General features: G+C 37.1%; 2 protein-coding genes across 6 annotated transcripts in view; both read left to right on the top strand.

The window, feature by feature from the left end:
* LOC144965030 (uncharacterized) overlaps nt 1-25,826 on the top strand; it is a 53,723-nt gene that overhangs the window by 10,187 nt on the left and 17,710 nt on the right. For 2 of the 5 annotated variants that reach the window (XM_078899897.1, XM_078899893.1), the window contains exons 1-13: nt 3,858-4,120; nt 6,014-6,269; nt 11,071-11,210; nt 11,628-11,725; nt 12,634-12,721; nt 13,973-14,167; nt 16,079-16,174; nt 17,640-17,784; nt 18,449-18,597; nt 20,925-21,116; nt 22,049-22,147; nt 22,898-23,045; nt 23,778-23,900. In XM_078899897.1, coding sequence (XP_078756023.1) covers nt 6,068-6,269; nt 11,071-11,210; nt 11,628-11,725; nt 12,634-12,721; nt 13,973-14,167; nt 16,079-16,174; nt 17,640-17,784; nt 18,449-18,597; nt 20,925-21,116; nt 22,049-22,147; nt 22,898-23,045; nt 23,778-23,900 — 1,675 coding nt within the window. In that variant the 5' untranslated portion in view covers nt 3,858-4,120; nt 6,014-6,067. Of the gene's footprint in view, nt 1-3,624; nt 3,831-3,857; nt 4,121-6,013; nt 6,270-11,070; nt 11,211-11,627; nt 11,726-12,633; nt 12,722-13,972; nt 14,168-16,078; nt 16,175-17,639; nt 17,785-18,448; nt 18,598-20,924; nt 21,117-22,048; nt 22,148-22,897; nt 23,046-23,777; nt 23,901-25,826 lie in introns of those variants that run through there. The other 3 variants (XM_078899894.1, XM_078899896.1, XM_078899895.1) reach the window with 2 other exon arrangements.
* Nucleotides 4,368-4,814, top strand: LOC144963949 (uncharacterized). The gene has a single exon (XM_078897891.1). It carries the CDS (start codon nt 4,368-4,370, stop codon nt 4,812-4,814), a length of 447 nt encoding a protein of 148 aa, XP_078754017.1.

The raw sequence follows: 25,826 nt of genomic DNA, 5'->3' as shown, positions 1-25,826 counted from the left end.
CACTGCATAAGTGAAATGCAGTGGCCACGGTTTTTGAAGTGTTCATCTTCAGGTACCACTTGTCAAAGTAGGATTTGAGTCTGGTGACGTCCTCGCTGAGTACGCTCTCGAGACGGGTCCACACTTTACTCTGAGTAACGAGTGCCCAGTCGTCTGCGTATCCCAGCCTCAGGGAGGAAGTGTTCGGCATATCGCTAATGTAAACGTTAAACAACATTGGCGCAAGTACCGACCCCTGAGGGACCCCATTCTTCAATTTCCTTACTTTGCTCGTGACGTCTCCCAGCGCGACGTGGAATTACCTTTCCCCTAAGATCGAAGAGAACAACTTCAAGGTCTTTTTGCACCTTATGATTTTTGCAAGTTTGAGCATTAACCCATCGCACCAGACCGTATCGTACGCCGCTGATAGGTCTATAAACACAGCACCTGTTTGCTGTTTTCTCTCGAACCCGTGCTCAATATGCTCTGTAAGGGCAATGACCTGCTCCGTGGTGCACCTCCCTTCCCTGAAGCCTGCCTGCTCAGGTGGCAGGGCAGCGTCTAGGACCGGCCCCCATCGGTGGCCGTCCAGTCCGACTCCTCCGCAGGTAGCGAGTCCAAAATCGTACGGTACGCCTTGCGGACACCGCGCTCAAAAGCCTGATTAGGGACCCGCTTACTACGGTTCTTAATGTTCTTGGCAATTGTGTCTGCCTCGCGAAATTCCGATCTGGGTCCAATTTCTTTATCAAACGCCAAGCGTGGCGGCTGGAGTGTGTAAAGTCGAGACTTTCCACGGTCTCCTGCCACCGTTGCTTCCTTCCCTCTGCCAGAGACTGAAGTAGTCTATCGGCTGCGTCCTGGGACTGGGTCTGCTGGTACTCTCGGTACAGCTCTTCCGACTCTGCTGTCCAGCAAGGGGTGTAGAATTTCCGTTTGCCCCGTGGAATAGAGCGTTGAGCGCTCTTAACCAGTAGCCTACTGAATCTGGTTATATTCTTGGACTTGGGAGGAATGGCAGGGCAGACCTGCTCGATATAGGAACTGAATTCCTCCCAGTCAGCCTTCCTGAAATTCCATCTGCAAAGTGGGAGAGACTGCACCATCGGTATTGTCACACCAGCTGTGACAAGAACCGGCCTGTGCTGGCTATGCGGAAAGTCCCCGAGGACTGTCCGCTTCACCTGCAGTGGTTCACCGTTTGCGCCTTTCGTTACGAGGGTGAGGTCTGGAGTATACTCCTTCTTATGGCGGGTACCCCGGAAGGTACCCTTGGCTGTAGGATCGTACACTAGGTGTAGATCATTACAGTCCATCCATGAGCGGAGTTGTCTTCCTGCCTCATTGCAGTCTCGGTAGCCCCATTCGTGATGGTGGCTATTAAAGTCTCCCAGACAGATGGAAGGATGGCTGACCACCGGTACCGGTGGTGTAGTCCAAGTCGCTCTAGGTGGTTTGTAGATATTATGCAAACACAGTCCACCTACTTCCACGGAAATTCGGTTCACCCCATTGCTGTCCGTTACGCTCTCAATGACCCTTACCTTCGATGGCTCTTTAGCGTAAACGCTAACCCCTCCTTTGAGCCTCGAATTGTCCTCGCGTTCGACCACCGTATAGCCTGGGATCTGGAATCGGGAAGATTGCGCGCCTGAATAAAGGTGGGTCTCCTGTAACAGGAGGATATCTACGCTGTGAACGGCCAATAGCTTTGATAAAAGCTCACTTTTTGCCATACTCTGGCTCTCGACGTTCAGGGAAAATATGTGCGTCAGTTCGCCATCCCCGCCGTCGCATTTTCCGATCGGCAGGCCGCGAATCGATTGATGCATGGGACGTTTGCTTTTTTCTCGGACGTGCCGACGACCCTGGCGACACGAACGCGGTATTATTTGGCTAGGCGGCAGACCGCTTCGCCATTGACGGGACTGATTGGGACTCGACATAAGGATAATAGTGTGGCGCCCGGGATAGGGCTGCTATTCGGGCACCGGTTTTGATCAAATTTAGTCACACACCGGGGCGAGCAGCTCATGTGGCTCGTTGGCTCGATACCCGGGATGGTCTCGTGACGGTCGACCGGGATTTACACCTTTGCCCTCCCGTGTGCCTCAAGCCCCCTCACCAACTGCAAGGTAAAGATCCACGTGCTGATCCGGTAGCAGGAGTGTAGATCCTATAAATAGAATTAACAAGTTATCTGCCGTATTTAGAAATTTGGCCAGAAAATCGTCCTTCAAATATCGGATGATTTAAATGACCCTCATGTCCATAAAAAAATTTCAACTCTGAGACTTTAATCAAGCCTTCGCCGAAGTCCCAGGTTTGAGAGTTTTTTATGAGGATCATTTTAATCGATCGATTTTTGAATGACGAGTTTTCTGGCCAAATTTCTTAATGCAGGTTTTCTCCAGAGTACGGCAGTTAACTCACTCACTTTATCCTCTCGCGCCTGCTGGGACATGAGGAGATGCAAGGGATCTCACGTGGTCCTGTCATCAGCTATTCTTGTGGCCATCTCGATGGACAGACCTCTCTGTTTTAGGTCCCTCTCTACGGTGAGTCTCCAAGTCTCCTTGGGGCGGCCTCGCTTTCTCTTTCCTTGGGGTGTCCATCGCAGAGCTTTTCTTATCAGTGTGTCATCAGGTCTGCGACCGACATGCCCCAACTATTGCCATCTTCTCCTTTTAATTAGACTCTCCAGAAATAATTAACAGTCAAAAATATGAAACCTGGGTTTAAAGGTTTTACTACTCACTTAACCAGTATATCTTTGACTAATTCAATACATAGAATTTGCGACACACCACACGTGCCCGGACAAGCGTGGTTGGTTATTTACAGACAATATTGTGAATGAATTCGACCTCTCTCTGATCATTGTTATTTGTTTTTTTTTAATATACCAATTGAGTGATTAGTTATCACACGATTTTCTCGTAAACGTTTTAGTTTACAAATAATATTCTGTGTTGGTTCTATTGATCAAGCAATAGAACGGTGAGTATTTTACTTAGACACATACCATCGATATTAAAACGTGTTTAGTTTGCTATGTTTACCAATCACCGCCATTGTTTACATTATGGCGCCTTGTCCTTTAACATCATCTTTCTTTTGACTGGCGCGGAATAAAAAAGATAAAAAATAAACTTCCCTTTATTCATCCCATGGGGAAACTGGTCTTTAAGATCTATTCCAAGGGAAGACTGGAATAACCCAGGCGTCAGCACCAGACCAGCGCCGCAAAGTGAGCTAGGGCGAGGTGACTTGCTCAACGCCACACAGCGTAGCGGCGGGTGATCGAACTCTGTACATTTCGGGTACGAAGCATAGTCCGTACCACTGAGCCACGCTGCCCCTCAAGTGTCATAATATTGTCGGAAGCGCCGTAAAACCTCTAAAAACGAACAAAAAAAAACACCAAAAAAAAAAACAAGTTAAATTTAAACTCCGATCTTCAGCGCCAAATTCATCCGTGAAAACACCGTTTTGTGAGGAGTGGTCACATATGATATATCTGTCAGTGATCGAGACATCACATTCAAGCAGATAATTAAATTGTAAAAGTTCACTTCCGAATGAATTTATTATTTAATTATCTTGTTATAAGTTTGTTTACTAGTATAGTTCTGTCTCATTGTGTTATCAGTGTGCATGTCTCTGTGTGTGTGTGTGTGTGTGTGTGTGTGTGTGTGTGTGTGTGTGTTTATGTGTGTATATGTCATGTGTGTGCACGTGTGTGTCAGGTGTAAAACTAGTCTAGTGGCAAGACTTTATAATCTGTGTGTGTGTGTGTGTGTTGAGGCCATACAAGTGATACTTGTAGTCGCTTTAAAATGATTTAAGTAAGTTAGTCATATTCAGAGTAATTTTCTTTTCTTGTGGTTTGTTGTGGTTTTGGGTTTTGTTGGGTTTGTAGTTTGGATTATTTTTTTTTTTAGCTTTGTTTTGATTTTTGGGTCTTTTTGTTTGTTTTGTTTTGGTTTGGTTTTTTTCGAGTATTTTTTCCTCATTTTATCGTATACATTGTACTTAACCGAATTACGTAACACGATTACTTACCTGTAATTCTTTGGAAAGTTATCAAAATATGTACTCAATACGGTTGGTATCGCTTATACAGTCACTTCCACAAGTAAGTTCCACAAAAAGGATTCCAATTTAAGTACTGAAATGAGAATCAATTTATCACGATCTATTTTATAAACAAGAATCGTAAGGAAATTTCCTTTTACAAATAACATAATTACAACAACAGAAAATAAAATTACAATAATACAGTACCTATGAAAAACGGGCTTAATGTTTAGGGCATCACAACATTGTGTTACTATTTTGTGTATCCACCCTGTGATTTATTCAGTATCTTTATACGTTTCGCCATGGCAGCTGTCAAATATAGTACAAATATATTAAGAAACATCAATAACTTTCGCTATGCTGATGATACAGTTCTGCTTACAGAAAATGAGGAAGCCCTACAGAAACTAGTAAATGATGTCAATATCAATAGCGAAGACATGGGCCTAGACATGAATGTATCAAAAACCAAGGTGATGGTGATGGCAAAGGATCCCAATGTTCCCACTGACATAACAATTAAAGAAAGGAAACTGGAATCAGTTAAAACATTTAAATATTTAGGCCAACGTTTCACTAATAATGGAAAAACCGAAGATGAAGTCAAAACCAGAATTGCCATAGCGAGATCAAGGTCATTTAGTGACCTTAGAAATATTCTAACATCGAAACAAACCCAGCCATCGACAAAGTTACGAGTACTCAAATGTTATGTACACTCGGCTCTGCTTCAGATGGACTATGAATAAAAACATTGAAAAACGAATTGAAGCCTTTGAAATGTTGAGATTCCGTCGTATGGCCAAAATCAGCTGGACCGAAAAAAAAAAGACCAACGAAGAAGTGTGTGACATTATGAACATAAGGCCAAATGAAATTTAAACATTTGAGTGTATTCCTCTTTGTGGGATCTTGTGCTGGTGTCTGGGTGAGACTTTTAGGTGAATTCAAACTAAGTACCTTGATAGCGTTCTCTTGGAATTTACATCTGTTTCCTATTTGAACCAATTCCCCTTCGTCTAACCTTTTCTTGGGTGCTTTAATTGTAATTCTAGAACTTTTTACTATCCCGTTTTCTTCCATTTTACTGGCGCTGATATGACCTTACTTGTTTAACAAGCGCCGTAAAACCCTTCAAAACAAAAAAAAACGAATGCCACTTTGTTCCCAAGGGAAAGGGAATCACACACCATTACTGTAAACATTTTAAAGTTTGAATAAAGTTTTATTGCAAACGATGCAACGATCAAATGAATTCGCCATTGAGAGTAAACAATAACTATTGGTATTAAAAATTCGTAACGTCACATAAATTTAAGGGCTGCATTCAAAACATATTTTCTGGCCTAAATAAATTCTGGTCGTCAATTAAAATAATCTCTCTTCGTTCTTTTATGTCCCGTAATCACTGCTATACATCCTGCTACTAAATCAGTTATGCCACCTTATGTATATTATTCAATACGTAAATTATTCATTATTAGACCTCTGAAAGGACTAGTCATACACTTCCAATGAGTTTTGAGCCGGAAAAGAGGAAGGTGTAATATCAAGACATGAGCTTGAGTTTGAGTTTTTTTTATATAGCGCAATATCCATAAAACGTGCTCAAACCGCTGTACAAGGGGTCCCTGACCAACAGCAACATTTAACATGTAGGACGGGACATGACGCCTGTTAGGCGATATTACTTTTTTTTCGGACAGAGACAACGCTGTTAACGGCCAGATACTCATTTTACACCTGAGCACGGTGGGAGAATGTGAGTAAGGAGCCTTCTCCGATGACTCAACTATGCGCCGTGCGAGGTTCGAACCCAGTATCTTCCGGTCCGAAAGCAAGTGTCAAACCACTAGACCACATGGCCGTTCAACTTGACAAAATATCGGTTTGAAAAGGCGGGGGGACACATGTCTTATTTGTGTTTTGTTTTTGCTTTTGTTTTCAGATTAAATAATTCAACGGAAGAAACACAGACTATATAGAAGTGGCACCCGTTACCATGGAAACGCTTGTCCAAATTTTACTTGTGATTCCCACTTTGATGGTGACTCTGTCCTCCGCATATCCAACTGGTGCTCCGGCCCTCGCTTGTGGTAACCTTGACCCCTCGCCTGGACATGGCCCTTCAACCAATCAGGGCCCCGCGCCCTATGCCCTATGGTTTTCTGAGACACACTACACACCAGGGAAACCACTAATAGGTAAATTATATGGTGATGACTTACCATCTCAAAACGGTTTCATGCCGAACTGAATTGGAGCTGAAAAGTGGACGGTACAGATCAAAATAATGAAATTTGTGTTGAATATATATATATATATATATATATATATATATATATATATATATATATATATATATATATATATATATATATATAACAAAAATCACACTTCCCCTTTCTCTTCGTGATGTGAGCGAATGCTCGAAGCAATATTGTCGAAGTTGAACAAAGGTATCCTTTAAATTATATATATATATATATATATATATATATATATATATATATATATATATATATATATATATATATATATATGAGCCAAGGTCAAAAGGTGCCCGTCTGATACCAGTGTTAAGAAAATTTGATCTTTACTTAATTATGGGCGGTTTTCATTGGGTTAATGCTTGTAATCAATTGATAATATGAAGAAGAGATAAAATGTTCCTGTTCAACAGGATATGAAATAAACAACTTAAAAGTGAAATTTGAATGCTGTTTGGCATGTGCTTAAAACGAGGTCAACGCATCACCTTTTTAGAAATCATGTAGAAATTAAATGTGATGTTTATCTCACATGATTGAAATTTAACTAATACTAACGCAATTGCAGTATATTACATATCTGATTAAGTTTCATATAGAGTTCTTAAAAAGTCGGTATTGCTTGTGACCTTTGGTGTCATCAATCACAGCACAATACTAAGACTCGACACGAAACTTTAAAGCTCATATTTAATGGTTATAAAATGTTTTATTATGAGAAAAAAGCATAGATTTTCCTTCTGAACTCAAATCTTGGAGTAAATGTATTCCGTTTTGCTGATATTGAGGTTTATTGGTTTTGGTGTCATTTGTCACAAGCAACACGGCATTCGTGAACACGTGGAAGTTTGTTTCGTTAAATGGCGATTCGCAATTTTGATCCACCCTTCTTACCAGCCTTTGAAGTGCAGCACTTTCAGTTGCCTTTCCAGCGTGGCTCCATGCAGAAAAGGTAATTTCAACATTGGTGTCATCGCTATTTTACATTGTCACAAGCAACACTTGATATTGGATATTACAAAGTGCCACCAACAAATTATGTTTTCATTTGTTATTCTATTTACAAATATGATATTATGACATCTCATCTGAGACTGTGATTTTGACACAATTAATCATTTCCTTGTAATTCTAATTTTTTATGTTTCAGGGTTGTATGAATCAAGAAAAAGACAAAACTCAAGCTTTTGACGAATCCAGATAAATAAAAGGGTTGTCAAGAAATTTGATTTATTTTACTATTAACACACTAAATTACTACAAACAAGCAGATTTGAGCAGTAGGGTGATGTCATCGTCTGGTTACACGAATTCATTACCATGGCTGATATTTATCTAGAGTTTGTGTGACTTCTGGTACTTTTTTTGACCATTGGTGTCATTGGTTAAAATGTCACAGTTGACACTTAAGTTTGAAGTTTCTAATGTATTTCTGTCTTCATGTTCTTCAAAGCTTGAAATGTCATTGAATTCCATTTTAACAGACTGTATTAGATTTGTACAGTTGCTATTCTTGATTTATTGAGGCAAAATTGCGTTCTAGTGCCGATTTTGACCCAAGTAATACAAAGCAGCAATGGTATTACTAATTTCTAAGTATATTTCCAATTTGAAAGTATTTAGTTTCTTCACATATTATTGAATTTCATTTTAGCATAATTGACTGTTGGCTTGGATGGTCATCTGATTTGCGGTTATTATGCTTTTTTGACTGAAAATAATGATATAGTATGGACGAAAGTGTGAGTTGGTGTTGCTTGTACATAAGTATAAGTAATGGTGTCACCGGTCTTATGTCACAAGTCACATTCAGATGCTCTATTTTCCATGTATATTTCTATTTTTGAAGTCTTTGGTTTCTGAAATATTATGAAATTCCATATTTACCTGAGGTTATTACACTGGTTTGACTGAAATTAATGATATATTGTCGAAATTGCAATTTGGTACTGCTTGTGACATAAGTAATGGTGCCATCGATCTAATGTCACAAGTGGCACAATGTCGCTAAATAAGATATCGATGGCCCGTTGATCAAACCTCTGAGATAGCGTTTTTGCCAATCCGGTTATGCTTTACTAGTAAATATAATGTACGAAATAATGATTGAGTATTTAAAAAGATAATACGCCGATCAACTGTTCTCCCTATTTCTATTAATTTAAAATAACAAAGCTCGATCATGACAATCACCCTATTAAATCACATGTCATGTCCACCTGATGCCATCCTGATATCATACCACCATTTAAACCCCTACCCATCCTGTCCAACAAACAACAAAGATCTTTTGATTTATCTTTAAAAAAAAGAAAAAGAAAAAGCTAAACAAACAAAAACAAACAAACAAACAAACAAACAAAAAACAACAAAACTAAAAAAAAAAATAACATTGAGCATTTATATAGCGCAATATCCAGTAAACTCGGTCAGGGCACTTTGCAAAGGTTCCCTATATATATATTAATTGTATATACATTGAAAAAAAAAACATGAACAAACTAAAAGAAAATAACAATTTTATCTTAATCTTTAAAGTTTATTTAATTTTTTAAAAATATTAATTTTCATCTCCTACATCCGTATGATGATGATGATGATGATGATGATGATGATGATGATGATGATGATGATGATGATGATGATGATTGATGATGATGATGATGATGATGATGATGATGATTGCCATGCAATACAAAGTATTAAGAAACGTGTTGCAGCTCTCCTCTATCTCAAAACCCGTTGTTCAAACCTCGGAAGTGACATCGGAGGATTGATCGCCGTGAAAACGCCGGGCCCGACTCTGATGTCGACATCAGAGCTTTGATCAACGGATTCACGAAAACGCTACTTCAGAGGTTTGATCATCGGACCGTCGATATGCTTTGGTCACATTATTTCCCAACATTTTATTCCAAAAGTTTCTGAACATTGCTGGTAATAAGCATATGCAATATTGTTGTTGTTGTTAATGTACAATCATTATTATGAAATGATATATTTGCATTCTATGTTGCTTGTGATCGATGACACCAAAAAGCAACCTTTTCTCCAATATTTGGTAACACTATTGTACTATGATTGTTGTTGATTGTGTCTTTTTGTTTATAACTTACTAAATAAAGTTTGATACTTAACAAAAATCATTTGGTTATTGCGCTTTTTGTCTCATTTTGGTGTCACCGGTCACATGTGACACCAGCAACCTATAGGCATTGTTGACGTTATTATGCTGCGTTTGACCTTAAAGTTATCTAAAGGGCCTTTGATTCATGAAGTACAGGGATTTTGCTACATATATAGAAACATAAATGGACTATTATGTCACTTTTATTTTGAGAAAAAAAATTGGCACATTTTGACCTTGGCATATATATATATATATATATATATATATATATATATATATATATATATATATATATATTTATTTATAAGAGGCTATCCTAAAACGGCTTATTTGTGACATTCCAATGCTAAGACATTTGGGAAAATTGAGGAAAGTATCTGACCCATCACCTTAAAATGGTATTAAGTCGGGATGATTGAAATGCTGAAAATTGAATTTATAGCCAGAAGTATAAGATTTGCGTTGAGTTTGGTATACTTTATTGAGGAGAATGAATATAATATTTTAGAGTGCTGAGAAGTATAGTAATAATTAATATTTTTCGCTGTTTTAACTTTAATTTCTGGTTCATCCCGATATAATACCGTTTTTGAGACGCCGTGTTACATATTCGCTTATTGTTATTAATGTTTTTGTTGTTATTGTTGTTCATATTGGTGTTGTTGTTCTTGACGATGATGATGATGATGATGATGATGATGATGATGATGATGATGATCTGGGTGGGAGTCCTGTCTGGGAGGGAAACAGTCAAATACATAGTTATTGTTTTGGGAGATGATATTTTTTTTCCTTGTAAATCATCTCTCTGTTATGTATTATTATTATATTTATTTGGAATGTATAATGTAAGCATTGGAGTGTATTCCTCTTTGCTGGATTGTGTGCTTGTGTCCGGATGAGACTTATAGGTGATCTCAAACTAAGTACATTGGTGGTATGTTCTTGGAATCTACATCTGATCCCTATGTGTTCCCTATTCCCCTATGTCTTACTTTTTCTTAGGTGCTTTTTAATTGTAATTCTAGAACTTTTTACTATCCCAACTTCTTCCTTTTTACTGGCGCTGATATAACCTAAATGTGTTGCAAGCGCCGTAAAACCCTTAAAAACAAACAAAAACAAAACATGATGATGATGATGATGATGATGATGATGATGATGATGATTATGATGTTGTTGTTATTGTTGTTGCTTTATTGCTGCTGTTGTTATTATTAGAATTGTTCTCTTTGTTGTTAATTCTGATGAGGTGGTCGTTGTTGTTGTTATATTTCTTGTTATATTTGTTGTTCTTCAACGGTCGGTTTTGCCTTACGGATGTTCCGCCACCGACAAAATTCAGTTTCATAAAATATCAAACTACATAAAGTATTGATAGAATGAAATTGACGTCACTCGGGGCTTTGTTATTGTTTATTGCCATCTGCGTTTATGAGTGATTATCACTAAAGGTTATAAACCAGACTATAAAAGTTCAAGGTTCAAGTTGTGTGTTGGTCCGTAAAACTTCCGGATGGCAATATTGTGAGCTTCTTAGCCAAGCGCATACTGTCTATAATAATATTAATTTTATTTATTCCCCCACCTGCTTCCATGTTCCAGTCACACTCGGAAGTAAAGATGAGTCAAAGTTCATGGGCTTTCTTGTTCAAGCATTTCCAGCATCGGCCACATCCTCGCAGAGTCTCGGCGCATTTGAAATACCAGACGGTGCACTATATCATGCTGTTTGCTCATCGAAGGTAATTAAAAATGGCGGGTTTTTTCATCTCTAAAACAAAACTTGACATGCAAAACAGCACTTACTTAATGTGCTCAAACCGCTTTATAAAGGGACCCAAGTCAACAGCTACACTTAACAAGACACGAGTTTCAAAAGCAAAATAGTCAGAATTTAGAGATTCAGTTAATGATAAAGATATTGATGATGATGATGATGATGATAATGATGATGACGACGACGACGATGATGATGATGACGACGTCGATGATGATGATGATGATGATGATGATGATGATGATGATGATGATGATGATGATGATGATGATGACGACGATGATGATGATGATGATGATGATGATGATGATGATGATGATGATGATGATGATGATGATGATGATGATGATGATGATGATAATAGTAATAATTCCTATCCCAGACAGGTAATGGTGTTACCCACAAACAAGCCACTTTAAAGACAAACGTCACTCTGACATGGACACCGCCTGCAGGCTCTAGTGAAGATATTGTCTTTCAGTAAGCATTAATTTTTTAAAAAATTTTTTTAGGTTTTGTTTTGTTTTTCAAACTATTTCTTTGACATTCGTAATCTTAATTTATTCTAATTCTCCTTTTATGAATATAGATGTGTGTTCGAGTGTGTGTGTGTGTGTGTGTGTGTGGGTGGGTGGGTGTGTGGGTGTCTTTGTGTGTGTGTGTGTGTGTGTTTAGACTTAATTTTTGTATATTTTTGTATGAGTGTATCATTTTATCGTAATTGAATTATAAAGTTAAAGAATATTCTGTACCTTTTGGTGGTTTTGGTGTTGGTAGTCTTGTTTTGTTTGTTGGGGGGGGGGTGTTTTGCTTTGTTTTGTTTTTTTTGTGTTTGATTTTATTTTGTTGTTGTTGTTTTCTTTTAGTATTAGTACTTTCGTTGATTTTTTTGTTTGTTTTTTTGTTTGTTTTCGGGGTTATTTTTTAAATATTTTATTTATTTTATTTTGTTTTTTGTTTTGAAATGCCGAAATATTGACATTAATGTGTTTAGAAAAAGAAAGAAATTTCGATTAATACTGCTGTTTTAATAAAGAACACATTATGCACTATTTGGTTAACATTGCATATACTGTGTTGTTAAAAACAACGGCAGAATATTAATAATATTACTATGTCTATATTTGAGATAGAATTCGCAAATTATTACTACGGTAGGTTTTATGGGAGCAAAAATGCAAAGTTATAAATAAAACAATCTAGCAACTCTTACCTCGGCCAAAATAAAACAAACAAATGCAAGGGACTGGCATGGTCCTTTATGAATAAATCCTAAGCCAAATTAATCAGATAAACATATTCTAGCATGATGAATTTAACATTGCCAGTCACAAAATCTGTCAAAATCAGATAAGATGATTATTTATTCTTTTCACAATTTCATTCAGCTTCACTGTTGTAAGAGGTAAGACCGGAGCGTCAGACTATTTCAAGGATCTGAAGTCAGACGTCATAAAGGCTGCAAATGTAGAACCAGTAAGTAACATTGACTTGTATCCTTGGTTCAGACATTTACACACTCGCTCACACACTCACTCACTCTTGTTGTCGTAGAGGAGACACGAGGTATGATTTTGTAGTATGGGACGTCCATCTAGATTCTTAACCCTCTCCATCCAACCATAGGAAAATCGCCACATTCGTTAGGATGCAACCAGCACTTTTATCATTCAGATTTCTTTTGTAAAACACACAGTTTAAAATCGTGGCACTGTTTTGTAGAGTTCATTTTGCTGATCAATATTATGCTTTAAATGGATTTGTTGCTTTTCTGTTTGAGTAAGAAAAAACTGTTTTTGTGTTGGGTGGGTGTGAAATTTTGGGGAAAATTCTGAAAATTGCTGGAAAGGAAACGGTTAACCCCCAATTTTCTCACTTGAACAACATGGACGATTCCTGTTGACATCAGACATCCTGTTTGATGGATTATCTACATATATTACTTCATGGAATGCCTAGGCGATGGGATCTAATGATACGTTGCAAAAGTGTTGATTTCTTTTTTTTAATATTGTTTTATTGTCTCATGTTAAAGGTTTCTGAATTTAGTTTGTGCGGCTATGTGGTCTTGTGGTATGACACTCGCTTTCGGATCGGAAGGTCCTGGGTTCGAGCCTCGCTCGGCGCATAGTTGAGTCCTTGGAAAAGGCTCTTAACTTACATTCTCTCATCGTAATAAGGTGTAAACGAGTAGCGGGCCATTAACAGCGTTGTCTCTGTCCGAAAAAAATTGTAATATCGCCAAATAGGCGTCATGTCACGTCCTGCATGTTAAGGATTGCTGTTGGCCAGGGACCCCTTGTAAAGCGCTTTGAGCACGTTAAGTGGATATTGCGCTATTGCGCTATATAAAAGCTCAATTGTTTTTTAGCATTCCGAGATGACGCTTCAACCACATGTAAACAAATTCAATTACCATGACAGAGAGTATCTTTGCCGATAGTGAATTTAAAGTAGACGTCATCAAAACAAATTATTTTTTTTTGTACTATAAAACTATTTTGACTCCCTGGCATCTCGCTTTTTCCCTAAGAAAGAAAGTAACGACCTGCATTGCAGCAGACGCCTGGTTATCTTGATCCTTTTCTAGATGAATATTAAAGAAAATCTCCCCTGAGGATGATTATAGAATTTCTAAAAATCTTAAAGTATTTTTTCCATTTAAGAATAATGTCTTGATAACAGTTTTAATGATTTTTTTTTAAATCTTAATTTCTCTCACTCAAGAGTTCCAATTTTCCGAAAGACCCCGGATGCGGTAAAACTAAAGGTTGCTATAGCAACTGCAAGCCAGACGGGACCTGTGATTGGTTAGTCAGCTGGGGAAAACATGACAACGAAACAGTTTTAATTGGATTAACATCTACAATATCATCTGACAACAAATACGTCGCTGTTGGTTTCAGTGAGAGGCAGGGAATGGTGAGAGGAAATAATATAAATAAAATTAAATTATAAAATTCATTTCTGTAGAATCACGAGAGAAATAAGTTCAATTTCAAGTTTATATGTTTATTTTAGGCAATTGGCCAACAGTCATAACATCTCTCTGAAGTAATTATTAAAACAATTATAATAATAAAGGGATAGCATGCTTTTAGTAACCGTTTATAACTGGAAAAACAAGCAATAATAATAATAATAATAATAATAATAATAATAATAATAATAATAATAATAATAATAATAATAATAATAATAATAATAATAACACTAAAAATAGTAATAATAATAATAATAATAATAATAATAATAATAATAATAATAATAATAATAACACTAAAAATAGTAATAATAATAATAATAATAATAATAATAATAATAATAATAATAATAATAATAATAATATAATAATAATAATAATAATAATAATAATAATAATAATAATAATAATAATAATAATTAATAATAACACTAAAAATAGTAATAATAATAATAATAATAATAATAATAATAACACTAAAAATAGTAATAATAATAATAATAACAATGATAATAATAATAACACTAAAAATAGTAATAATAATAATAATAATAATAATAATAATAATAATAAAATAACACTAAAAATAGTAATAATAATAATAATAATAATAATAATAATAATAACACTAAAAATAGTAATAATAATAATAATAATAATAATAATAATAATAATAATAACACTAAAAATAGTAATAATAATAATAATAATAATAATATGATAATAATAATAATAATAATAATAATAATAATAATAATAATAATAACACTAAAAATAGTAATAATAATAATAATAATAATAATAATAATGATAATAATAATAATAATAATAATAATAATAATAATAATAATAATAATAATAATAATAATAATAAATAATAATAACACTAAAAATAGTAATAATAATAATAATAATAATAATAATAATAATAATAATAATAATAATAATAATAATAATAATAATAATAATAATAATAATAATAATAATAAGCAGAGATTACCAAGTCATCAGCCGCAAGGCAGCGACGCTAATTGAGCAACGAGGACTGAGTTTCTTGCTCAAATTGAGATAACGAGAAGCCCTCAGCTGGGTTTGAATACGGTACTTTCGTGATGGAGGTGCATTGTCTTATCCACTCCGTCATCGGATTTAAAATCTGCAACATCGTCTGACAACTAGTTACACATGTCCAATGTTTTAGTGAGAAGCAAGGGATGCTAAAGACTCAACACTAAAGACAAATGAGAGGTTTGAGAATGGAGTTGTTAGGGTGATTCACCTTACAACGCCATTGTATCATCTCTCATTCGTATTTAGTGTTGTGTGAGAATTGGGTTGTTAGGGTGATTCACTTTATCAACGCCATTATTCTAACTCTCATTCGTATTTAGTGTTGTGTGAGAATTGGGTTGTTAGGGTGATTCACTTTAACAATGCCATTGTTCCAACTCTCATTCGTATTTAGTGCTTACTTTCGTCGGGTTTTGTTGATAAAGGGGAAATCCAAAACGTCCACATTATCTGTCTCCGTTTATAATATTAAAAATTCCATTCCATTTTCTATTGCTATTTATTTCTTCGAACTTCAAGCAGCAATATGTTCATGAATTGTCATAAGATGTTGTATAGTTGGAACAAAATTGAAGTCATTCAGCTCTTTGTTATTTCTCTTTTAGTCAGCCATTTTTGAGTAGTTTTCATTATATTCTATCAAACAGACTATAAATGTTTAAGATTACGCATTGTTTTATGATTGGTACATGATGTCTGGCTGACGGGTGTTGTGAGTATTTTAACTAAACGCATAGCATTTATTGACTAAATTTTGTTCCAATATTCCTACGTTCTAGGCTAAAGCCAGTGTTGTGGCGTGTCATATCCAGAAAGGAAAAGTCAGTGCTGTGGCCTCCTTCAACCCAGGTTATTATAACACACCGCTGCCAAATGTAAGTTGTTTAAAGAGAAATTGTATTCCCACCATTTTACGAGATTATAGTTAGATGTTGGTCTCTGTTAGTCACCCTGTGTGGGGTTCCTAACCTCCCATAGTGGACAGGGTGGTACATACTGTGTCTTCTATCACCTATTATATGTTTTCCGACATGCTTTCTGTCTTTGTCTTGGAATAAGATTACTTGGTTTTGTCCTGGCCATGGCCGGAGTCCTAGCTGGGAGGGAAACAGTCGAGTGCATAGTTGTTGTTTTGGGAGATGATATTTTTTCCTTGTAAATCATCTCTCTGTTATGTATTATTATATCTGTTATTTTGAATGTATAATGTGAGCATTTGAGTGTATTCCTCTTTGTTTGACCTTGTGCTAGTGTCCGGATGAGACTTATAGGTGATCTCAAACTAAGTGGTATGCCCTTGGAATGAATCTACATCTGATCCCTATTTGTTCCCAGTTCCCCTTTGTCTTACTTTCTCTTGACTGCTTTAATTATAATTCTAGAACCTTTTACTATCCCATTTTCTTCCTTTTTACTGGCGCTGATATAACCTAAATGTGTTGCAAGCGCCGTAAAACCCTAAAAAACAACAAAAACATGTTCGTCACCATGTAGAGTGTGCGGCTATGTGGTCTTGTGGTAAGACACTCTCTTTCGGAACGGAAGGTCCTGGGTTTGAGCCTCGCTTGGCGAATAGTTGAGTCCTTGGAAAAGGGTTCTCTACTCACATTCTTTCATCATACGTGGCCGTTAATAGCGTTGTCTCTGTCCGGGAAAAATTGTTATATCGTCTAACAGGCGTCATGTCTCGTTCTACATGTTACATGTAGAGACCCTATTCTAAAGCTCTTTGATGACGTTTAGTGGATCTTGCGCTATATAAAAGCTCAAGTTAAAGTTTGAGGAGTAGCTCGCCTTTAATATTAGCTTAAATAAAAAATAATTACCACACGCAACGCTTGAATGGATGGAGTCAGTGGTCTTCGATAGACTTTTCTTCAGAATCTGTTTCTTATGAAAAAAAACAACAACTGTATGTTATTCGAAACTATTTCAGTTAGAATTATTTGACCCAAATGTGAGCCAAGAAAATTGGAGCGATCTATTTTCAAATTTTCGTCCAACCAAGTCATCAATCACATGATTTGTTGCTGTCTAACGATTGGATATTTCTTTAAAAATGTAAACACGCTTCTTTGTTTACAAAAGTTTTAAACATACCCATGTGTCAAGCAGAATAAAGTGACCAATTGTGATGTTAGATAATTAAAAAAGTAGTGAACACTTTTCACTAATTGGGTCACTTTGAGCACATTTTGCAATGTGACTGACCAATGACCTCGAGTACATGGAAAGTTGATGTAGATCATGCCCATTGGTTCTGTACATTTTTAAAAAAGAATTGCCTTTTTAGATCAATCTATATTAAAGACACGTATCGTCTTTTTCATTCATTTTCAGCCCACAGTGGACTCGGCCCAGGGCAGTTTTGTGTCCGGAGTGTTAACGTGTACGTTCATGAGGAAGGTCACGAGTTCGAATCCTCAGATATTCAATTTGACAGACCCTTGGTATTTGATTACAGCACGAGGAGATTTAAGCCCTGGTTAGTCAGTGAGATATTCTATATACGAGTAGAATGAATGAAGTTGATATCTTTAAGAATGATATCCTTAATGAACTAGGTATATAAACTTAATTCGAGTCTATGTTATTTTACTTTAAAATTGATTGTTAGCATCTAAATCACTCGACATATTACCGATAAGAGACCTTGGGTTACAATTATCACAATGTTCCATGACATGAAATACACGTGTTTATGTCATGATGTGCCATGATATAAAATACACGTTTTCATGTCATGATGTTCCATGACAAAAAATACTCGTGTCCATGGTTTCAAAGACTTATCATTCTAAAACCATTATAGATATTTACATCTGGTTTTCACCATCTTCAAGGAAAAGTCATACATTTATTCCCATTGGTCACCAAATTTATGAAAAAGAACATGAACTTAAAAGACCTCATTTTTCTCTCCTTCTATTTCGGAGTCACAAAAGTGCGACAAAATTATCTTTGTGTCATGTGATTGCAAGAAAAGAAATCGCCAAAAGTAGCTCTAACAACGTTACATAGCCCAGTTTGTCAGATCATTGCAGAATTGTTATTAAATAACATAGAAAGCGGTATTCTAAATTTGCTGAGACACAAAGTTAATCAACTATCTATCTATCTATCTATCTATCTTTCACCACAAACCCCAGACGGCAGCCTGAGGCAACACGACACAACGAACTGTCACGTGACCAACATCAAAATTGACGTCATCAACTCTATGCTTGACGTACCCTTCAATGGAGGTGGCGACACAACCTCTCAGAGTCCACCTACATCCTCCATAGCCCCTGCACCAGTAAGCTACCCACTCATCTTGTCAGTAGTTGATGGCTATTTTTTAAAATCTAATTATAGCCCCATTATGCACTATTGTGTATTGGTCTTGTGGTATGACACTCGCTTTCGGATCGGAAGGTCCTGGGTTCAAGCTTCACTCGGCGCATAGTTGAGTCCTTGGAAAATATTTTTGACTCACATTCTCTCACCTACTCGGGTGTAAAATGAGTACCTGGCCGTTAACAGCGTTGTCTGTATCCGAAAAAAATTGCAATATCGCTTAACAGACATCTTGTCACGTCCTACATGTTAAGTGTTGCTGTTGACCAGGGACCCCATATAAAGCGCTTTGAGCACGTTTAGTGGATATTGCGCTATATAAAAAATCAAGTATGTGTGCCGATGGGCGCAGAAAAATCAGCGTCAAGTCGCAGATCACTATTTGTCAGAATTCGCATTTTTTGTCAACCAGGGTGAGGGGTCAGTGGTTAGGCATTGCCCTGTGACCCGGAATGCCCAGGATTCAAGCCCCGCTTCAGGCACGTTCGTTATTTTTTCCTTGGGTAAAATTATTAACCCCCACTTTGCTCACTTGGACAACATGGGTGATTCTTGTTGACATCAGACATCTTGTTTGATGAATTATCTATATTCCTTCGCGGAATGCCTAGGCGACGATATCTTATGATGTTTCGGAAGGGCGTAATTTTAGGGTGAGGTGTGCTAATTCGCACACCCAAATTGACTCTCTCGGCTCAGTGGCTTTTAATGGTTATACATCGATAGTAAATGTGAAAATAGCTGTTGCAAACACTATCAAGAGAATGTTTTAAATAGAGGACGTGCCTATTTCACCATCTATTTGTGTATTTGGCTTTGATTTATGGGTCCTCGTCACTTGTCTCAACTTGGACACCGTGCATTCTAACTTGGACACCGCGTTGTTCCAAGTCGGACACCCCACTTGACAGTTGAGACATTCCTTTAGACAATAGGCTTCAACAGTCGTGACGTCATTTCCCTCGTAATGATGCATAGTAACTTAGTAACTGGTTCTAAACTATCGGAACAATGGCGGACGCCCTTATGACTTCTCCGACGAGAATAGAAGTGTATCCAGAGGAGAAAAACATTATAAATCTGATCATGTTTTGACATTTATACATTCTGATAACATGACATGTGAAAATGTACTAGCCAGCATGAAGAAGAAAAAGTACCGAATTTCTTTGTTTAGAACCAAACTATTCGTTGCTGTGCGGACGTGACATCAGATTATTGAATCCAATTGCGATACCACTTATGACAAATCTGACATGATCATTTGGGGCGTAGAAAACTTGCCCATTAGCATCGGTTACGGGTCCTGTTCGGACAAGGTAAATGACCATTTTCTACTTTTCGGGATACGGTGACTTTGATTTGCCATACTTCAACTTTTGGTCATGATGATATTGCTTCTATGGCAAGTCCATTGTCACTGACGTGCCATTCAGAGACATTAAAAGGATCGTATATTTATATTGTAGGATACCATAAAGAAAAGAATGATGGTCTGCAAAGCCACTCTATACTAATAACATGTTCCCCTGGAAAAAATTTGCCTTTACTCAGTAACAAAAAAATGCTGGAGCAAAACCACTCTGGCTGTCATTGACGTTGCGATTTTTGTATGCCATCGTTTGGATCACTTGCTTCTGTTGTAAATTTATCTGATTTATATAAAGCTGGGAGCTTGGGTTTAACTAAGTCCAATAAATCATACTGATTGAGTTGATAATAACAAAGGAAAGATGCCAACTACATGTTAAAAGTTTAGTCTGGCTTTGCTCTGTCACTGACGGGGCAAAAATGAAAATGCAATTTTTAACACATATCTTTTTCCAAACCTGTTGTATTTTATGTTTGTTCATACTTTTTTTTAGAGTCCCCACTTTTCTAGCAGCTTTTTATCACTTTGTTGTTCTCCACAAACTCAAAATGATACTAGAGAGTAACAGGGAACAAAAGCATGATGTAAAAAAACAGTTTCCGATCTCCTTGGAAGTGTAGAACCACTCTTTGGGAGGACTGGATACATACCTTGTGTAATTGATCTTCTGGTTTCATATTTTCTAGTCTAAATATATGCTGGTCTTCAATCAAGATGATCCGCCCGTAATCTTTAGAATCTGCCCATACAATCTGCTACTAAAATAGTTATGCCAGCTAATGATTCAATATTTAACAAATTCCTTATTAGTCCTCCCAAAGGCTTGTTATTTAAACACTTCCAATGAGTTAAGAACCGGACGCGTAGATCGTATTACGTCACGACTTCCTTCTCTATTATTATTTCTGTTTTAGGCCAAGACGTTCAAGAAAGATCCGGCATGTGGAGTGACCAAAGGTTGCTATAGCAATTGTGATGACGGGGTCTGCGACTTCTTGATGTCTTGGAAGAAACAAGCTGACCATTACGTCATCACGCTCAACAGTGGATTCGATTCCAACGACAACAACTACGTGGCTTTGGGTTTCAGCAAGGCACAGAAAATGGTAGGTGGGAAAATGTCCATCTCACAGAAATATAATCTTTAGATATTTTTTGTACCGCAACATGCTCCACTAAATACGCTCAAAGAGGTTTGTAGAGGGTGTTTGACCCACTATAACTATTTTGTGGTGTGGGAATATTCGATGCTTTCATCTCTTTGTAATTTATTAAACGAGTCATTTTTATCGTGCTCAATAACACAACGAGCTTGCGAGTATGTGTTATTGCACGATAGAAATATAACCTTATTTCACACCAATAAAATAACGTGCGCAAATATTCTGAAATCGTTGAATACAATTGATATTCAACGCGTTCCAAACATTATTCAACGATTAGACTACGTATTTACTAAGAAATCATAGGGTTTTCCTATGAGAGGGCAGGAATAAAGCTCATTGTTCTACCCCTTCCTATAAATAGTAACGCTTAATGATATCAAGTTTTCAATAATAATTTGTGACTTTAGATTATCCAACGTTAAGTTGAAGAAGAAGAAGAAGAAGAAGAGTGCGATTCTATATAGCGCAATATCCACTAAAAGTGCTCAAAGCGCTAAAATTAGAGTCTTTAAATAGAAGTATCATTTATATTCAAAGATGACAAAATCATAAACGATTAAGGAGTAAAACAAAGATTTATTACACTCCCGCATTGTGGAATTCGAACTTCGTACCCAACATGCACTCGCAAGCTTGTTCTAAGAAAACGTCCAGGATTTTTAAAAATATATTAAAAAAGAGTGTAAGAATCGTCTATCATTTTATCCTCAGTCCAAAGTGAAATAACTTTAGATTTATAATTTTGGATATAAATCCAATTTTAATGCCTAAATCAACCCGACTTATTACCGTTTTGAGGTGGTTGGTCCCATGTCATATTTTGATTTCCTCATTTAATTTCCGCTTATTTACCTCCATTTTTAATTCCACAGTACCCAGCAAGCGTTGTGCAGTGCATTGCGTCTGACGGGAAGGTCAAGGCTTCTTTGTCCTATAACTCTGGCTACAGCAATCAGATGTTACAGGCTAATGTAAGTGGATGGGAGACTAGTCTTGTTTATCTCATTAGTATGACACTCGCTTTGATCCGGTATGTCTCAGGTTGGAGTCCGCTCTGAGCTGCGCCAAGCCGAGTCCTTGGAATAAGCTCATTACTCACATTATCTCACCGTAATCAGGTGTGAAACGACTACCCGACCGTTAACGGCGTTGTCTGTTGAAAAAAAAAATTGTAACACCGTCTCCCAGGCGTCATGTCTCCTCTATGTCAAATGTATTACTAATGGCTTGAGTTAGACACCTCTTATAAAGCACTTTGGGCACGTTTGTTGGAAATTGCGTTACATAATTGCTCAAGTTCCTTTTAAGTTGTTGTTTTTTAATAGTTTGTTTTAAATATCAATAGATATGAAATTCAAGATATACGTTGAGCACTATTTTATCTAGTAAACATTACCTATAGGTATAAAGTACTTTCCTACAGATCTAACAAACTCTGTTAAATGAATAAAGGGAGGGAGGGTGTCAGAAAAATTCTTGACTGCACATTGATCCAGTCCGTTTGCTTGTGAGTCGAAAACTCTGTCAATTCAGTCATCGGGACTCCAAAATATGAAAGTATACTTGAATTTTGATACCAGTTTTTAATAAGCAAAAGGAACATTGTTTTTCAAAACTCGTTTTCTCCATTTTCCCCGTTTTTGAGATATTAAAGTTTATTTCCCATTATGATTTCTCTTCGTGCTCCAGAATTTAATCTCACACTGCTCAATATTTTTCAGGATCAGAAATTGGTGACCCAGGTGAAGAATTCCTTCAAAGATGGCGTCCTGAGCTGTACCATGACCCGACCAATCAGGTATAACAGCAGCCAGGTGTTTGACCTGGATGATAAATGGTATCTCATCTCTGCCAGGGGAAGTGTATCTGGTAAGACTCATATGTGAATAGACGTCCAAAACAGTATTATGTTGAAGTGAGCTTCTTCTTCTTCTTCTTCTTCTTCTTCTTCTTCTTCTTCTTCTTCTTCTTCTTCTTCTTCTTCTTCTTCTTCTTCTTCTTCTTCTTCTTCTTCAGCTGTCAGATCTGTAATTATGTGCACGTCGGTTATAATATATTGAAAGGCGCCTTAATACACAACTGAAACGTTGGGGGCCAAGTTCGTATAAAGTTTCAATTAATTTTATTTTTTAAAGTAAAAAGTCTTTCCTTTCATTTTGAATGGGTTTATTAGTGAAATAAAGGTCCTGTTTCAAACTACAACAGTAAAAATGATCTGGCGCAGACGTGAGCTGAGAAAATCAGTTCCTTGCACTTTTATCAATCGAAGGGGTTAGTTCAAACACGCCCCTAAGTGCCAAAAATTGTTTTGTAGAAAAATGCGAAAAATCGTTGTTGTTTTGTTTTTTTTTTTTTTGTTGTTTTTTGTTTTGTTTTTTTTAATATTCTTTTTGTCATTCCTCACACAGCTGCGCAAGCTTGGATTCATTTTAATTTTGTGGTTTATGCTCGCTGTGCAAAGACATATACCCAATAGTTTTTTTTAATGCTGTTTTTTTTTTCACTTGCTAAAAATATGTGTTGGTGGCACTCAGGGGCTTTTTTGAACTAACTCATTCTAATTTTTGATTCATCTGTTTTGCTTATTATTTTGTTCCCTAGGTGGTATGATGGTTCCCCATAATGTGGAAAACAGATTCCTCACAACGTCCCAAGTATGGCTGGAAGACACCAGCGTGGACATTTCCATGGAAGAAAGTTCTTATCCACTCATCAAACTTCACGGTAATCTTCTTTTGTTTCTATGAGCCCCTACCAGCTTTGTTGGTTGTTCAGTTCTGTTTATTGTGAAAAAAAAAAGAAATGTGAGCATTTCTGTAGTGCAATTTCCACGAAATGTGCTCAAAGCGCTTTAGAAAGGGTCCTTAGCCAACAGGGAATCGGGATACCCCTCTCAAACGCATAATGGACGGTGCCCCCGTTTCGAGCCGAAATAAGTCCCGGCAACTCTTGTTTCCCTGACTACCGATATAATGCATACACGAGATGGAAGTCGGTTTGGACGAATTCAATTCCTCGAGAGGGCGGGGACATACACTCCTCGAAACTCGGTGATAAGTTGCCAGGCTTCTCCACCAGTAAGAGGAGACACTGGGTGGTAGCGAATCGGCTTTGGTCAAGTACCTGCTTAACAGCTGTCCAACATGTAGCCGGTGTGGGAATGAACCCGAAACCGCAGAGCATCTAGTTGAACGGTGTGTTGTGACGAGGCTTCCGGGTGGGTCTGCGACGGTGCACGAATGCGGTGAAGAATTTGCTGATTGGATTGATCGTCATAACATAGTAGTGTGAGCACCTTAAAAGCAGCTGCTGCCAACAGCAACACTTAACGTGTAGCCTGAGACTTTATGCCTCTAAGGCTATATTACAATTTTATTCCGACAGAGACAACTCTGTTAACGGCCATGGATTCAATTTACACCTATGTACGATGAGAGAATGTGAGTGAAGAGCCTTTTTCCAAGGACTTAAAATATGCGCCGCTCAGAGCGGGACTCCAACCCAGGACCGTCCGATCCGAAAGAGAGTGTCATACCACAAGACCACATAGCCGCACTCGTTCTACATGTTAAGTGTTGCTTAACCGTGGGAAACATCGTAAAAAGCTTTTAATACGTTTAGTGGATATACAAATATTCATTCTAATTTTGTTCTGTTATTTTCTAACCGTGTCTTAAAATAGAATTTAAAAGCCCAAATGACAAGATATTATGTGAAATATTTATATTTCTCATTTCATAATGTCCATTCTCTCAGTGAAATATTATTAACAATAATGAAGGAAATGTATATAACAGCTTCGAAAAAGAAAAAAAAATTATTTAAAAACGAACGTTTTGGGCTCAAAACCCTTCTTCAGTCAATAACAATAATATTTTTTAAAAACATTAATACACCACTTAAAACCCAGGCAAATATCAGAGAAAAGGGTACACCGGAGCATACTCAATGTCTCAATCGTTTCTATGTTATATGTTTGTGTTGAGAATATTGGCTACTAAGCTTAACTGCTGGTCAAAATTATTCGCGATGGTGGTGTACGAATGAATCGGCGGTCTCAAGAAGTGGGTGAGAGAGGGATCTAGTAATGACTTTGAGTTTGAAACGAATATTTTTGTGTTCGTGGATAGCTCACACGGTAGAGCCACGCTCTCACCTGCCAGGCGGAGTTGTCGTACCAATAAGGTCGCAGGTTCAAACCCCACCACCGCCGCGAAAAAAAAATTTTTTATTCTCTATTGTCTTCTGGCACTTTTCTATTCACTTCATATCTTGTTGTTACCAACATAAGTGCCTGCTCCACTCACTTTTCTGAATTAAAAATTCACCCCATACACCGGAGCATACTCAATGTCTCAATCGTTTCTATGTTATATGTTTGTGTTGAGAATATTGGCTACTAAGCTTAACTGCTGGTCAAAATTATTCGCGATGGTGGTGTACGAATGAATCGGCGGTCTCAAGAAGTGGGTGAGAGAGGGATCTAGTAATGACTTTGAGTTTGAAACGAATATTTTTGTGTTCGTGGATAGCTCACACGGTAGAGCCACGCTCTCACCTGCCAGGCGGAGTTGTCGTACCAATAAGGTCGCAGGTTCAAACCCCACCACCGCCGCGAAAAAATTTTTTATTCTCTATTGTCTTCTGGCA

This window comes from Berghia stephanieae, chromosome 2 (genome assembly GCF_034508935.2).
Source record: "Berghia stephanieae isolate SIO BIC M18660-M18661 chromosome 2, UCSD_Bste_1.3, whole genome shotgun sequence".
NCBI classification, from domain to species: Eukaryota; Metazoa; Mollusca; class Gastropoda; order Nudibranchia; family Aeolidiidae; genus Berghia; species Berghia stephanieae.
Note: the sequence above shows the minus strand (reverse complement) of the source record. Positions and strands in the feature narration are given on the sequence as shown.